The 17,173-nt window shown below is 58.6% G+C and overlaps 1 protein-coding gene across 1 annotated transcript in view; it reads left to right on the top strand.

Annotated features, from left to right (window-relative positions):
* Nucleotides 1-17,173, top strand: part of HTT (huntingtin) — a 200,139-nt gene that overhangs the window by 41,188 nt on the left and 141,778 nt on the right. The window contains 4 exon segments of the mRNA XM_029061948.2: nt 3,071-3,118; nt 9,179-9,259; nt 11,827-12,185; nt 16,440-16,554. Of these exon segments, the coding sequence (XP_028917781.1) occupies nt 3,071-3,118; nt 9,179-9,259; nt 11,827-12,185; nt 16,440-16,554 (603 nt within the window).

Raw genomic sequence — 17,173 nt, 5'->3', positions numbered from 1 at the left:
TTGAGCGCTTACTACGTGCGGAGCACTGGACCGAGCGCTTGGAATGGACGAATCGGTAATATATGCGCAAGTGCTGCGGGGCGGGGGGGCAGAGCAAAGGGAGCGAGTCGGGGCGATGGGGAGGGGAGGCTCAGTCCGGGAAGGCTCCTCGGAGGAGGTGAGCCTTCAGTAGGGCTTTGAAGGGGGGGGACGTGAGCTAATCTGGTGGATGTGAGGAGGGAGGGCGTCCCGGGCCGGAGGCGGGCCGCGGGCCGGGGGTCGACGGCGGGACGGGCGAGGGGGAGGCCCGGGGAGGAGGCGAGCGGCGGCCGAGGAGCGGAGCGTGCGGCCCGCGGCGGAGGAGGGGAGGAGGCGGGGGAGGGAGGAGGGGACGGGGGGGACGGACGGACGGCTCGGAAGCCGAGAGGGCGGAGTTTCTGTTCGACACGGAGGCGGATGGGCGACCGCCGGAGGGTGGAGCGAGTGATTTTCAGAATCCTCAGGGTTCGTCCACCACTTCTGATCGGCGTCTCAGAGAGGTTCTCCGCAGGGCGGTCCCAACGGTGACCGAAAATGGAGGATGAAACCGGGCCTCCAGCTCGCCGCCCGGTTCGTTCTTTCGACGGTATTTATCGAGCACGTACTGTGTGCAGAGCGCTGAACTTTCATCCATTCGTTCATTCGATAGTATTTACCGAGCGCTTACTCTGTGCAGAGCACCGTACTGAGCGCTCGGAATGAACAAGTCGGCAACAGATAGAGACGGTCCCTGCCGTTTGACGGGCTCACGGTCTGATCGGGGGAGACGGACGGACGAGGACGATGGCGATGCTGAGCCCTTGGAATCTACAGTTCGGGAACAGGGAGAGACGGTCCCTGCCCCGTGACAGGCTCGCGGTCCGATCGGATAATGATGGCTTTCGTTAAGCGCTCGCTATGTGCCGAGCACCGTTCTAAGCGCCGGGGGAGATAACGGGGCGATCAGATTGTCCCACGTGAGGCTCCCGGTCCTCATCCCCGTTTTCCAGATGAGGTCACTGAGGCACGGAGAAGTGAGGTGACTTGCCCAAAGTCACCCAGCCGACAGGTGGTGGAGCCGGGATTAGAACCCGTGACCTCTAACCCAAGCGCTTAGTCCGGTGCTCTGCACGTAGTAAGCGCTCAATAAATGCTATTGAATGAATGAACGAACTCCTAAACCCGCGCGGTTTCCGCTGAGCCGCACTGCTTCTCATCCGGCAGCTCTAACGAGAGGGCAGTCGGTCGGTCACGTTTATGAAGCGCTTACCGTGTGCGGAGCGCTGTATTAAGCGCTTGGGAGAGAAGAGTAGGACAACGTGCTTATCTGTGTAGCCAAAATTGAACCTATTCGTCGAGGTTAACGGCTGCCTCCCCCTCCAGATAGACTGTCAGCTCGTGGGCTGGGAATGTCTCCCGGCTCTGTTCTTTCGGACTCTCCCTAGTGTTTAGGACAGCGCTCCGCACACAGTAGTAATAATAATGATGATGTTGGTATTTGTTAAGCGCTGGCTATGTGCCGAGCACCGTTCTAAGCGCCGGGGTGGACACAGGGGAGTCGGGTTGTCCCACGTGGGGCTCGCGGTCTTCGTCCCCCTTTTACGGATATACCGTGAGCGTGGCCAATCAGGTAAAGCCCAGGCCTGACGTCCGAAGGATCTGGGTTCTGATCCCGGCTCCATCGCTTACCTGCTCTATTCGTTCGTTCATTCGATAGTATCTATCGAGCACTTACTATAATAATAACGTTGGTATCTGTTAAGCGCTTACTATGTGCAGGCCGCTGTTCTAAGCGCCGGGGGAGATCCGGGGCCATCAGGTGGTCCCACGTGAGGCTCACGGTCTTCATCCCCATTCGACAGATGAGGTCACTGAGGCGCAGAGGGGTGAAGTGACTTGCCCACCGTCACCCAGCTGACAAGCGGCGGAGCCGGCATTTGAACCCGTGACCACTGAGCCTCGCCGCTTCTCTTACCACGCGCAGAACACTGTACTGTCTGACCTTGGGCAAGTCCCTTCACGGCTCTGGTCCTTAGTCACCTCCTCTGTAAAATGGGGATGAACACCGTGAGCCCCATGAGGGGCGGGGACTGCGTCCAGCCCGATTAGCTCGTGACCCACCCCAGCGCTTAGTACGGTACCTGGCGCATAGTAAGCGCCTAACGAGTGCCCTCAAAGGAAAACGTAAGCGCTCGATAGATGCCACCGGTCGATGGGAGCCTCGACGGTCGTTTGGAGGGACCTTCCTTCGACGATCACGTCCCGTGACGTGGCTCTCAGTTTACCGGAGCAGGTAGCCGAGTCCCGGGTGACCCGGGGTTCGGATCGAAGCTTCCCTTAATCAGCACGCTCCGAGCTACCGACCTCCCGCCCGTCTCCCGCTCCTCTTCCGCATCGTCGAGTTCCGAATTCAGTTCTCCAGAAGCGAGGAAGGCAGCTGGGGGCGGAAATAGCCGTAAAGGGTCACGTCGCTCCGTTCCGTACGCCGGGGGTGAGGCGGCCAGGCGGGCCGTGGGAAAAAGGGGATCGACTTGGTTTTCCCGCAGACGTTTGCGTGACCTTCCCGAGACATTCGGGCGTCAGCGTGAGGTCCGACTAAGAGCACTTTTCTCCTCTTGTCCCCTGACCTCGAGGGCCGGGCGGTGCTCTCGCGTCCGGTCCGGAGCGCGTGAAGCCGCGTAGAGAAGCGGCGTTCCCTTGATGGCCGATTTTTCCAGAAGAAATTGGAATTTTTGGTTGAAATCGTACTCACTCTCCTCTTTAACCCGGGGGCGGAGGTTGCGTTTTCTCTACCACCTGGCGGTTTGCTGCCGCTGGGAGGGGAGCCGCCAGCCGGCGCCGAGCTCGGTCCTTACGGGAGCCCGGGTTCAGCGCAGGGTCACGTCCGCCGTGGCCGGATGCCATTTCCCAAAAAAAGACGCCCACGGGGACCGCTGGCGCCCTCCTCGAGCTCGCTCGGCCTCCTTTTATTTCCCCTTCGATCGGGTCGGAACTTTTCGGATGATTTGCGTTCCCTCTAGCGACCTGCCTCTCGTCTGCTTGTTTTTGATCTGTTCCTCTCTATGATTTGCAGCCGGAGGGGGGCCTTCCTGCAGCCCTGTCCTTTCAAGAAAACCAAAAGGTGATTATTCCCGAAATCATAGTCTCGTGCCTCGTATCCTTTGTGTCGCACCCGGTGCTCCGTTTCCTTTCTAGTACTCGGCGAAACGACGGTGCTTACGGATTTTCCCCGGGGGGACCTCGCTGATTACTTTGACTTCAGCTCGTGCATCCGTATCCTTCCTGTCGCATCCCAGATCCGCACGGTGCCCCGCAAAACGACGGCGCTTACGGATCTTCCCGGGGGGCCCCGCTCATTAGTTTGACTTGAGCCGGGCGCTCTCGGGATTCCCTCATTTGGAAGTGCTAATGACCGGACGATTAAATAATCCATCGGGATGAAACCCAGAAAGCCTGGGACTGGTCGTGCTTCTGCTGTTTTAAGTGGCACCTAATGACTCATCTTGCATTTCATTTTGCCAACGGAAACTCAGTTTCGTCCGAGCTCTTAGTTTTCTTTTACTAACACTGGGCCAACTGCTCTCTCGGTTCAGCCGGGGGCCGGTTATCATTCTGACTTGGAACGCTAGGCTTTTAAATTGCCCCCACCTCTCCGGGAAAATCCATTTGTAACGTCGGCCTTCTCTAGTCCCGCCCGGGCAATGTCGGTCCTATTTCTGTCGCTCCATCTTTAAATGGGGCCGCGGCGGAGGCTGTTTGGCGCGCCCCCGTTCCGGAATCGCGAAGGAATGACCCCCTCGTGTTTAAAATTCTGGCGTTTGAGGGGTGTTGGGAGATGGCCCCTGTTGCCCGAGGGTTAAAAAGTGCTTCTGGGGTTACAGAAGGTGTGGAGACACGGTCTCTTCTTTGTGGTTTCGAGTAAGGGCTTGGATTTTGGGGGGCTGAAAGATATACAGTAATGATGATAGTGGTATTTGGTAAGCGCTTACCGTGTACCGAGCGCCGTTCTGAGCGCTGGGGGGGATACGAGGTAATCGGGTTGTCCCACGTAGGGCTCCCAGTCTTCAGCCCCATTTGACGGATGAGGTCACTGAGGCACGGAGGAGCGAAGGGACTCGCCCAAGGTCACACCGCTGACGAGCGGCGGAGCCGGGGTTAGAACCCACCACCTCTGACTCCCGAGCCCGACCCCTTTCCACCGAGCCGCGCTGCCTCTCCCGTATAATACCCCAGACCGATGATTGGACCCGTTCTGTCTGGATAAAATGACGGTTTCATTTCAGCGCCGATTCACGTAAAATGCTCAGTGTGGTTTCAGAGATGTTGCTCCGCTCCACGGTCGGTCGCGCAGGGCCTCCTTCCCGGAACGTAGCTCGTTGGTTCCGTCGCTCGTCCGCGGTATCGCCAAGTAGCCTCAGATGAACTCCTGTTTCAGTGGGAGGTTAGAGGGAAACGGATTGAAATAGCGTGTGTGGATTTCACCCCCCCGTTGAAATTCCAGAAGGTTTCCGAAAATTCCCGAAGCCTCCCTGAAGCTCGTTCCCGACCAGTCGGCCTTTCTTGGTCATACTCTCCGAAATGCTCAGTGCGGTATTCTGCCCCGGGTGGCGCTCAGTAAATACGATAGATTGACGTGACGGGAGAAGCGGCGTGACTCAGTGGAAAGAGCCCGGGCTTGGGAGTCACAGGCCGCGGGTTCTGATCCCGCCTCCGCCGCTTGTCAGCCGGGTCACCTTGGGCAAGTCGCTTCGCCTCTCTGCGCCTCATCTGTAAAATGGAGCTGAAGACTGGGAGCCCCACGTGGGACAAGCTGATGACTTTGTATCCGCCCCCAGCGCTAAGAACAGCGCTTGGCACATAGTAAGCGCTTAACGAATTCCATCCTTATTATCATCATCGTTATTCCACAGTGCTAGTGAACTACGTTTCAGCGCTGTCATTCCCAGCGCTTAGAACAGCGCTTGGCATGGTAAGCGCTTAACGAATTCCATCCTTCTTATCATCATCGTTAACCCACAGTGCTAGAGAACTAGGTTTCAGCGCTGTCATTCCCAGCGCTTAGAACAGCGCTTGGCACATAATGAGCGCTTAACGAGTACCGTCGTCGTTATGCCCTCTGCATTATTTGGCCCCAGTGAAGGTCAGCGTGCGGCGGAGCGGATGGAGCACGGCCCCGGGAGTCCGGAAACCTGGGTTTCAATCCCGGCTCTGCCCCTGGCCTGCTCGACCGTGGCCGAGTCACCCATCCTATCTAATAATAATAATGATGATGGTATTTGTTAAGCGCTTACTATGTGCCAGACACTGTGCTAAGCTCCGGGGTAGATACAAGGTCGTCAGGTTGTCCCACGGGGAGCTCCCAGTCTTCATCCCCGTTTTCCAGACGAGGGAACTCAGGCCCAGGGAAGTGAAGTGACTTGCCCAGGGTCACACGGCAGACGGGTGGCGGAGGCGGGATTAGAACCCACGTCCCCTGACGCCCAGGCCCGCGCTCTTTCCTTGAAGCCACGCCGCTTAGTGGATGCCAGAGTGGGAACCACGCTCGAGGGGTTCCCGACGGAAGCGACGCCTGTTCCGGTCGCTCGTTGCCGACCCCGAGCCGATGGGACCGAACGCAGCGTGGTTGTCGGGCAGGCTTCCGGGGGGTTTCAGCCCGGCGTAGAACGGGACGAGTTCCCGGAGAAGCCGCGTGGCTCGGTGGAGAGAGCCCGGGCTTGAGAGTCAGAGGTCGTGGGTTCGAATTCCGGCTCCGCCACTCAATAATAATAATGTTGGTATTTGTTGAGCGCCGACTATGGGCCGAGCACCGTTCTAAGCGCTGGGGTAGACACAGGGGAATCAGGTCGTCCCACGCGGGGCTCACGGTCTTCATCCCCGTTTTACGGATGAGGTCACTGAGGCACCGAGAAGTGAAGTGACTCGCCCACAGTCACACAGCTGACAAGTGGCTTCTCTGAGCCTCAATGACCTCATCTGGAAAATGGGGATGAAGACTGGGAGCCTCACGTGGGACGACCGGATGACCCCGTATCTCCCCCAGCGCCTAGAATAGTGCTCTGCACATAGTGAGCGCTTAACAAATACCAACATTATTATTATTATGTGCCAAGCACCGTTCTAAGCACTCGGGTAGATACAAGGTAATCAGGTTGGACACGGTCCCTGTCCCCCTTGGGCCTCTCAGTCTTAATCCCTGTTTTACAGATGAGGTAACTGAGGCGCAGAGAGGTGAACAGTAATAACAGTAATGAAGGCATCTGTTAAACGCTTACTATGTGCCAAGCACTCTTCTAAGCACTGGGGTCGATACTACAAGGTAATCAGGTCGTCTCACTTGGGACTCCCAGTCTTCATCCCCATTTTACAGACGAGGGAACCGAGGCCCAGAGAAGCGAAGTGACTTGCTCGGGTTCACGCAGCGGACAAGTGACGGAGCCGGGATCGGGACCCATGACCTCTGACTCCCCAGCCCGGGCTCTTTCCACTGAGCCACGCTGCTTCTCGTTGTTGTTATATCTTATTATGTTATAAAATTTTATTATTCAAAGGAAGTAAGAGTCAGCTCCCACACTGAATACACAACTCTGGACAGTTTGGGTTGAAACCGGGAATCCAACCTCGGTCCAGGAGCCGACTCGTCCGTTTTAGCACTTTCTCTGGGGGAAGAGTGGATCCGGCGTAGAAGGCTTTATTTTAGATCCCCTTTTGAGGAGCCAGTTGCGGCGCAGTCCGGGACAGCCCGCGTTTCCGCATTTCTGTTGCCGAATGGTCCGTTCCAAGCGCTTGGTATTGTGCTCTGCACACAGTAAGCACTCGAGAAACACCACCGAATGAATTCCTTCCGAGGCAGGTAGCGATATTGTGGCCGCCCTCGCTGGATTTTGGGGGTTCTCTTCGCTGCAGCTCATAGAATTCAGGTGAATTCGTACCTTTTCACCGTTCGAATAGCGTCAGCTGCATTCCCACTTTGCTTCTTGCCCCTTAGAGATAATGATCATCATAATGCTGGTATTCCTTCGTTCATTCAATGGCATTTATCGAGCGCTTACTATGTGCAGAGCACTGGACCGAGCGCTCGGAACGGACAAATCGGCAACCGATAGAGACGGTCCCCGCCCTCTGACGGGCTCACGGTCTAATGGGGGGAGACGGACGGACGAGAGCGATGGCGGTAAATAGAATCGAGGGGATGGACATCTCATTAAAACAATAAATAGAATCGAGGTATGTGTTAAGTGCTTACTGTGTGCGAAGCACTGTTCTTAAGCGCTGGAGGGGATCACAGACTGAAGATCACAGTCTTCATCCCCATTTTCCAGACGAGGGAACTGAGGCCCAGGGAAGCGAAGTGACCTGCCCACAGTCACATAGCTGTCAAGCGGCGGAGCCGGGATTAGAACCCGCCACCTCTGACTCCCAAGCCCGGGCTCTTGCCACTGAGTCACGCTGCTTCTAGATTCATTCAGTCAGTAGCATTTATCGAGCCGCTTACTGTGTGCAGAGCACTGTACCGAGCGCTTGGAATGGACGGATCGGTAACGGATAGAGACGGTCCCTGCCCTTTGACGGGCTCACGGTCTATAGTATAAGTGGATTTAGAATGAGGCCTTGTAGACGGTTGGACGGCTCTTAAAATCCAGAAAAATGCTGCGACGTGAATTTGCGAAGAGACTTGGTATTTAAGTGATCGCTTTAGAATGTTCTGAGTCAGATTTGCTTCTGCGCATGCGGATTTTCGTTGTCTTTTTGCCGACGGCATGTGAGCTGCCTCGCCACTGTATCTGCGGATTTAAAGGTGCGTCGAGACACTGTCAAAGATCTTACACCGTCTTCTGATTTCCCCTCTAAAATCAGAAACTTCCCACAGATCTTCAATTTTTATGAACTCTTTCTAAGAACCAGCTGTGTGACTGTGGGCAAGTAAGTCACTTCACTTCTCGGTACCTCAGTTCCCTCTTCTGTAAAATGGGGATTAACTGGGAGCCTCCCGTGGGACAACCCGACGACCCCGTATCTCCCCCGGCGCTTAGAACGGTGCTCGGCACGTAGTGAGCGCTTAACGGATACCGACATCATCATTATTATTAAAATAAAGCTCTCAGTTTCCGGTGGGGAATGACGGCGATAGGTGTCTTAATCCGCACGTAGTCCGTTTGACGTTGAGCATTCCGGAAGTATTTTGCTCACCCGGGAATCGCATTTTGGACATCAGGGAGTCACTGGATGAAAAGACCGGAAAGGTTTTTTGAAACGTTAATGTTAATGATCTGAATAAAATCTTCAAATCGCTCAACTTGGCTGAGCAGTTTAATTCTCTGTGTAAAGATAATAATAATAATAATAATGGTGGTATACGTTAAGCACCCACTACGTGCCGAGCACCGTTCTAAGCGCCGGGGGAGAAACAGGGTCATCAGGTCGCCTCACGTGGGGCTCACAGTCTTCATCCCCATTTTCCAGACGAGGTCACCGAGGCACAAAGAATAATAATAATAATGTTGGTATCTGTTAAGCGCCCACTACGCGCAGAGCACCGTTCTAAGCGCCGGGGGAGATACGGGGTCATGGGGTTGTCCCACGCGGGGCTCCCAGTCTTCATTCCCATTTTCCAAATGAGGGAACTGAGGCACCGAGAAGTGAGGTGACTCGCCCAGAGTCGCACAGCTGACAGGCGGCGGAGCCGGGATTCGAACCCATGACCTCCGACTCCCAAGCCCGGGCTCTTTCCACTGAGCCACGCGGCTTCTGTAGATGGCGTGGCTACAACTGGTGGGAAGCAGCGTGGCTCAGTGGAAGGAACCCGGGCTTGGGAGTCGGAGGTCATGGGTTCGACTCCCGGCTCTGCCGCTCGTCAGCTGGGTGACCGTGGGCGAGTCGCTTCGCTTCTCTGTGCCTCGGTCGCCTCATCTGTAAAATGGGGATTGACCGTGAGCCTCACGTGGGACGACCCGATTCCCCCGTATCGCCCCCAGCGCTTAGAACGGTGCTCGGCACATAGCGAGCGCTCAACAGATACCATCATTATTGGCATTATTATTACTAGATACCGTCGACGGGTTTAAATCAGCTCCGTAGGGAGGTGGATATAAGGTATTTGTGATGTAGAATTTCGACCGTGCAGTTGGTTGGCTCTGTTTTCTTGCAAACCTAAAAAGCAAATCTCTGTCGCCCCGCTCATCAGGTAAAGTGCTCTTAGGAGAAGAGGAGAGTTTGGAGGACGATTCCGAATCCCGGTCGGAAATCAGCAGCGCGGCCTTCACAGGTAAGCCGCAGCGCATCCCACTCCGTTCTCCTCTCGCCTCATCGGCACGGAAGGAAGGACGCGACCCGGTTCCTTGCCTCTGAGGAATGGAGGATCCAAAGCGAGGATCCAGAGAAGCAGCGCGGCTCAGCGGAAAGAGCCCGGGCTTGGGAGTCAGAGGTCATGGGTGCGACTCCCGGCTCTGCCGCTCGTCGGCTGTGTGACCGTGGGCGAGTCGCTTCGCTTCTCTGCGCCTCGGTCACCTCGTCTGTAAAATGGGGATTGACCGTGAGCCTCACGTGGGACGACCCGATGACCCCGTATCTCCCCCAGCGCTCGGAAGGGTGCTCTGCACGTAGCGAGCGCTTAACAGATACCAGCGTCGTCGTCGTCATTATTCAAAGGAGACGGATCACGTACTCTCCTAGAGCACGGGATCAGCATCCTGACAGTATCCCGCGGTAAGGAAAGCTTCTGCTGTAGCGCGGAAGGATTTTCTGATGGATCTTAACAACGATGTCGGTATTGGTTGAGCGCTTACTATGCGCAGAGCACTGTTCTGAGCCCTCGGGTAGCTACGGGGTCGTCGGGCCGTCCCACGTGAGGCTAAAAGTCCTCATCGCCATTTTACAGATGAGGGAACCGAGGCCCGGAGAAGTGAAGTGACTCGCCCGCAGTCGCACGGCTGACGAGCGGCAGAGCCGGGATTCGAACCCAGGACCGCCGACTCCCAAGCCCGGGCTCTTTCCACTGAGCCTGTCTCCCCTTTAAACTCTGAGCCCCCGACGGGAAGGGAACTTGTCTCTGAACTCTGGTGTTTATTGAACGCTTATTGTGGCGGACGCTCCGCTAGGCCCCCGTACTGCACAAGAGATTAGGTAAAACGATCCGTGCCGCAAGAAGCCTGGGAGCCGGAGGTCACGGGTTCTAATCCCGGCTCCGCTGCTTGTCTGCTGTGTGACCCTGGGCGAGTCACCTGACTTCCTTGGGCCTCAGATTCCCTCATCTGTAAAAATGGGGTTTAAAAAACGTGAGCCCCACGTGGGACAGGCCGACGACCCTGTATCTCCCCCAGCGCTCAGAACGGTGCTCGGCACAAGCGGGCGCTTAACAGATAACCATAATTATTATTATTATTATTACGGTCTAGAGGGGGAGGCGGACATTAAATGACAGAGAGCTGTGTACCTCAGTATTCCGTAAATTCTTAATTTATCGATTAGACCGTGAGCCCGTCGTCGGGCGGGGACGGTCTCTGTCTGTTGCCGAATTATACATTCCAAGCGCTTAGTGCAGCGCTCTGCGTGTGACGAGAGCTCAGTAAATACTATCGAATGGTAAATGCGGGTGAGGTATAATCAGATCGGACACCGTCCCCAGGGAGGTGACCGACCAAGAGGGTTGGTCGGCCGCAAGGGGCATTAGGATGATGATAATTACGGTAGCGTTGAAGCGCTTAGTATGTGCCAAGCACTGTTCTGAATGCTGGGGGTGCACCAGTCCGGGCCTGTAAACGGAATGAGCCCCTCCACACCTCCCGGGCCCGCTGGGTCCCCTCCCCGCCCTTCGGATCCCGTAGCCGGTCGTCTCGGGTGATGTCCCCCTCGTTCATTCGTTCGGTCGATAATGTTTACCGAGCACTGGACTGAGCGCTTGGAAAGATAAGAGACGATCCCTGCCCAACGACGGGCTCCCGGTCCGATCGCGGGGAGGTGGCCGGCGAAACCAAACAAGTAGATCCGCCGTCACAGTAGATAAATAGAACCGTAGATAAATGCGCATCACTGATAAAACGGAGTAAGAAATATATACAGATAGACACGAGTGCCGTGGGGAAGGGAAGGAGTCGGGGCGATGGGGAGGGGAGGAGAAGCGGAGGAAAAGGGGGACTCAGGGCGGGAAGGCCTCCCCGTGGAGGCGAGCTCTCGGTAGGGCCCCGAAGAGGGGAAGAGAGCGAGTTAGGCGGAGGCGAGGAGGGAGGGCCTTCCGGCACCGCGGGGGGACGTGGCCCCGGGGGTCGACGGCCGGACGGGCGTGAACGGGGGACGGCGAGGTGGTTAGCTCGGGGCCGGGGCGGGGGGCGGGGGGTCTCTTGGCGACCGCGGCCGAGACGTCTGGGTGCCAGCTGGGTTTGGTGAGTTCATTCGGTCGTATTTTTTATTCGATCGTATTCATCGAGCGCTTACTATGCGCACAACACCGTGCTAAGCGTTTGGGACGGACAGTTCGGCAACAGAGAGGGACCATCCCTGCCCGATGACGGGCCCGCGGTCTCATCGGGGGAGACGGACGCCCAAAAACGACAACTTGATGACGATAAATAGAAGGAAGGGGATGGACGCCTCATTAACAGATAAATAGGGTCATAAATATCTATCCAAATGAGCGGAGTGCCCAGGGGAAGGGGGCGGGGGGGGGAGGAGCGGAGGGAAAGGGGGCCGAGCTGAGGGGAGGCGAAGGGGGGGCGGAGAGGGAGCAGAGGGACGAGGGGAACCTCGGCCCGGGAAGGCCTCTCGGAGCCGTCAGCGGACGCCGGGTTTTAAAAGCGGCCCCCGCCCGCCCGTCTCTCGGCTCTTCCCCGCTTCCAGACTCGACGAAGAGCGAGGCGGCGGACGAGGCGGCGGCGGGCCCTTCGGCCGGGTCCCCCCCCGGCTCGGCCGGCCCGGCGGCGGCGGGGCACGACATCATCACGGAGCAGCCCCGCTCCCAGCACACCCTGCAGCCGGACCCGGCCGACCCGAGCGGCCGCGACGCGGCCGGAGCCGCCCCCGACGGGGACGGGGACGACGTGCCGAGCCCCGGCTCCGGCCAGATCGGCGCCGTCCCCTCGGACCCCGCCGCCGACCTCGACGACGGCACCCGGGCCTCCTCCCCCGTCAGCGACAGCTCCCAGACCACCACCGAGGGGCCCGACTCGGCCGTCACCCCGTCGGACGGCTCGGAGACGGTAAGCCGGCCGCCGGGCCCGACCCCCCGCGGGGCCCCGGCCGCTTCTCGGTCCGTCCGCTGCGGGCGGGGCGCTGCCCCGGGCGCCGGGGAGAGCGGTGATGACGAGCGCGGTATCCGTTGAGCCCTTACCGTGGTCCAAGCACTGTTCTGAGCGAGGCGAATCGGGCCACTCGTTCGTTCGGCGGTGTTCGCCGAGCGCTTACTCTGCGCGGAGCACCGTGGTAAGCGCTTGGGATGGACAGTTTGGCAACGGACAGAGACCGTCCCCGCCCGACGACGGGCCCGCGGTCTGATCGGGGGAGACGGACACGAACGAGACAACGTCGTCACGATAGAGGGGTGATGGGGTTGCCCGACGTGATGATGATGGTGCTTCTTAAGCGCTTACTCTGTGCCGAGCGCCGTTCTAAGCGCCGGGGGAGATACGGGGTGACCGGGCGGGCCCACGTGGGGCTCACGATCAATCCCCGTTTTCCAGACGAGGTCGCCGAGGCCCGGAGAAGTGAAGCGACTCGCCCGAAGTCACGCAGCTGACCGGCGGCGGAGCCCGGATTAATAACGATGACGATGATAATGATGATGTTGGTATCTGTTAAGCGCTTACTACGTGCAGAGCACCGTTCTGAGCGCTGGGGGAGACGCAGGGTGATCGGGTGGTCCCACGTGAGGCTCACAGATGAGGGACCTGAGGCACAGAGAAGTTGGGACTCGCCCACAGTCGCACAGCTGACGAGTGGCGGGGCCGGGATTCGAACCCGTGACCTCTGACTCCCAAGCCTGGGCTTTTTCCACTGAGCCACGCCGACCCAGGACCCGTGACGTCGTATAGTGCGGCGATACGATACGATACTCTCGCGGAGCAATACGGAAGAGCGGGCAGACGTGTTTCCTGCCCACAAGCTTACACCCCGGTACGAGGGAGCGTATCTGTCGGTTGCTCTGCCGTGCTCTCTTAGCGCTTAAAACAGTGCTCTGCACACACAGCGCTCAATAAATAGCACCGCTTGACTGTTCGATAACTTTCACGCCTCTCGGCGTGACGTCCCCTCGCCCGCACCTCCCCGCTTCCTCATCGAGAGAGTATTTGAGGCTTGCTTCAGCGGGATGCCGTTTGGGGTGGATTCGGCCCCGTTTTCACGGCACGTTGGATTCGGATCCCTTCCTTCGATTCAGTCGTGTTTATCGAGCCCTTACCCTGTGCGCGGCACCGGACTAAGCGCTTGGAACGGACGCTCGGGCAACAGGTAGAGACGGTCCCCGCCCAACGGCGGGCTCGCGGTCTAATCTGGGGAGACGGACGGCAGAGCGAAACAGAAACGAAACAAAGACGAGACGTCGTCATCACGATGGATAGAGTGAAGGGGATGGGCGCCTCGTTAATAAAATAAATAGGGTAATAAATAATATATACAAATGAGCTGGGGAGGGGGGGAGGGAGAGGTAAACCGATGACTAGGGAATGAACTCGCCTCGCGAATAATCTACCCGGAATGACGGCAGCGGCGGCTCCTGGGTTTCCCGCGAGACTGGTTTCCCCTCCGTCCGCGATGGCGACGGCCTTTGGAAACGATGCTCTTCGTTAGCCGGAAACAGCGTGGCTCGGTGGAACGAGCCCGGGCTTGGGAACCAGAGGTCGTGGGTACTAATCCCGGCTCTGCCGCTTGTCGGCCGGGTGACTTGGGGCGAGTCGCTTCACTTCTCTGGGCCTCAGTGACCTCAACTGGAAGATGGGGATGAAAACTGTGATCCTCACGTGGGACGATCTGATCACCTTGTATAATGACGATAGTAACGTTGGTATCCGTTTAGCGCCTACTACGTGCCGAGCACCGTTCTAAGCGCCGGGGGAGATACAGGGCCGTCGGTCGTCCCACGTGGGGCTCCCGGTCTTCATCCCCATTTTACACATGAGGTGACCGGGGCCCAGAGAAGTGAAGCGACGCGCCCACGGTCCCACCGCTGCCGAGCGGCGGAGCCGGGAGTCGAACCCGTGACCTTCGACTCCGAGCCACGCTGCGTTCCAAGCGCTGAGGCCGGTGCCGTGCACATGGCGAGCGCTCGACAGATACCGTTGAACGAACCAGTGAATGAGTCAGTACGTGGTCCCTTCAGGGCTAGGCCGCGAAATTCAGGCCGAGAAGGAGAAGGAGGGTGACTTGCCGAGGTCACGCGGCAGACGAGCGGCGGGGCGGGGATCAGAACCCGTGGGTTCTGATCCCGGCTCCGCCCCCCCCGTCAGCCGCGTGACCTTGGGTAGGTCACTTAACCTCGCGGCGCCCCAGCACCTCATCTGTAAAATGGGGATGAAGACGGTGAGCCTCCCGCGGGACGACCCGATTACCCCGTGCCTACCCCGGCGCTTAGGACGGTGCTGTGCGCGCGGCGAGCGCTCGATCGATGCCGGTGAACGAATGATTGCGGAACACTCCGCCGGGCACTAGGGAGAGGACGGCGCGACGATAAACGGACACATTCCCCGCTGGCGATGAGCTTGCAGTCCGGGTGAAGATCGGCCGTCCGGATTGGGCTTTGACTCTTTACCTGGGGGGTCATTTTGTCCCTACGCAGAGAAGCGGCGCGGCTCAGTGGAAAGAGCCCGGGCTTTGGAGTCGGAGGCCATGGGTTCGAATCCCGGCCCGGCCACTTGTCAGCTGTGGGACTGTGGGCGAGTCACTTCACTTCTCCGGGCCTCGGTTCCCTCGTCTGGAAAATGGGGACGAAGACCGGGAGCCCCCCCGTGGGACGACCCGATTCCCCCGTGTCTCCCCCGGCGCTTAGAACGGTGCTCTGCGCCGAGTAGGCGCTTAACAGATACCGACATTATTATTCCCTGTGCCTCGGTTCCCTCGTCCGACAAACGGGGATGAAGACCGCGAGCCCCACGTGGGACGACCCGATGACCCCGTCTCCCCCCGCCCCCGGCGCTCAGAACGGTGCTCCGCACAGAGTAAGCGCTTAACAGATACCAACATTATTATCATTAAGCCCTTTCGGGCAGCGGAGGGAGGGTGTTAGAGGGAGAAGCGGCACGGCGAAGTGGATAGACCACGGGCCCGGGAGTCGGAAGGCCACGGGTTCTAATCCCGGTCCCGCCTCTCGTCCGCTCCGTGACCTCGGGCGAGTCACCTCGCGTCTCTGGGCCTCAATCCCTCTCGTCTGTCAAACGGGGATGGAGACCGAGAGCGCCCCCGGTCCGACCCCGTTCGCTCGTATCCGCCCCGGCGCTCGGTACGGTGCCTGGCACCTAGTAAACGCTTAACCAAAACATTAATCGCTCTTATTATCGTCTGAGAGATGTCGACAGCCGCTAGCGAATCTGCCCTTCCCGGAGGGCAGGGAACGCGTCTGACCCTAGGGGACGATACGTTGGAGTGTCTCTATCTCTGCAATACTCTCCTGGATCGCACTCTCCCAAGCGCTCAGTGCGGTGCTTGGCACCTAGTGAGCGCTTCGCAAAAACCGTAGTTGTTATTATGGTTGTCATCTGAGAGATGTCGACATCCGCTAGCGAATCTGTCCTTCCCGGAGGGCAGGGGACGCGTCTGCTGACTCTAGAGTATCTCCGTCTCTGCAATACCCTGTCGTAGCGTACTCTCCCAAGCGCTCAGTACGGTGCTTCCCTCATCTGTAAAATGGGGGTTAAGACTGTGAGCCCCACGTGGGACAACCTCATTCCCCTGTGTCTGCCCCAGCGCTTAGAACAGTGCTCGGCCCATAGTAAGCGCTTAACAAATACCAACATTATTATTATTATTATTATTCGCAAAAGCCGTAGTTATCATTACGGTTGTCATGTCGTCAACCGCTGGCGAATCCGCCCTTCCCAGGGGGCAGGGAACGCGTCTGCTCACTGTCGAATCGTCCCCTCCCAGGCGCTCAGTACGCAAAGAGCCCGGGCTTGGGAGTTAGAGGTCGTGGGTTCGAATCCCGGCTCTGCCACTCGTCGGCTGTGTGACTGTGGGCGAGTCACTTCGCTTCCCCGGGCCTCACGTACCCCATCTGGAAGGTGGGGATTGACTGTGAGCCTCACGTGGGACGACCCGATGACCCCGTATCTACCCCGCGCTTAGGACGGTGCCCGGCACAGGGTAAGCGCTTGACGGACACCGGCGTTGTCATTATCACGGCGTTCCGCCGTGCGCGGTAAGCGCCGGGGAAAGGCCACGGACCGGCTCCTCGGGGCCGCGTGTGGCCGGGGAGAGGGGACGGCAGCCCGGTGGTGAGATTCCTCCCCCCCTCCCGGGTAACGCAGGTGTTAGACGGCACGGACGGCCGGTATTCCGGGATGCAGCCGCCGGACGAGGACGACGAGGCCGGCGGCGACGACCCCGACGGGGCCGCGGAGCCTTTCGGGGCCTCCTCTCTCGGTAGGTGGCTCCGAGCCCGGCCGCGCACGGTCCGACGACGGCCCCGTGGGTTCACCTCGGCCCGCCGGTCCCTCCTCTCCGTCGCGCGTCGAGGCGGCGGCGACGACGTGGTGATGATGGCGCCGGTGCTTGTTAAGCGCTTGCTATGTGCCAAGCGCCGTTCTGAGCACGGCGGGAGATGCGAGGTAAATCAGGTTGTCCCTGGTGGGGCTCACGGTCTTCATCCCCGTTTTCCAAGATGAGGTCACTGAGGCCCAGAGAATGAATGAGTGAATGGTGGTATTTGGTAAGCGCTTACTATGTGCAGAGCACCGTTCTGAGCGCTGGGGGCTGCGGGCGGTTACAAGGCGATCAGATCGTCCCGCGTGGGGCTCACGGTCTTCGGCCCCATTTTCCAGACGAGGGAACCGAGGCCCAGAGAAGTGAAGCGACTGGGCCGAAGTCACACTAAGTGGCGGCGCCAGGATTAGAACCCACGACCTCTGACCATCCACTGGTCTATCCACTTTGCCACGCTGCTTCTCTGATAGAAGCTCAGTGGAAAGAGCACGGGCTTTGGAGTCAGAGGTCACGGGTTCGAATCCCGGCTCCGCCACTCGTCGGCTGGGGGACTGTGGGC

This window comes from Ornithorhynchus anatinus, chromosome 4, assembly GCF_004115215.2.
Source record: "Ornithorhynchus anatinus isolate Pmale09 chromosome 4, mOrnAna1.pri.v4, whole genome shotgun sequence".
In the NCBI taxonomy this organism is placed as follows: Eukaryota; Metazoa; Chordata; class Mammalia; order Monotremata; family Ornithorhynchidae; genus Ornithorhynchus; species Ornithorhynchus anatinus.
The sequence above is the reverse complement of the archived record's forward strand: the minus strand, read 5'-3'. Positions and strand labels throughout refer to the sequence as shown.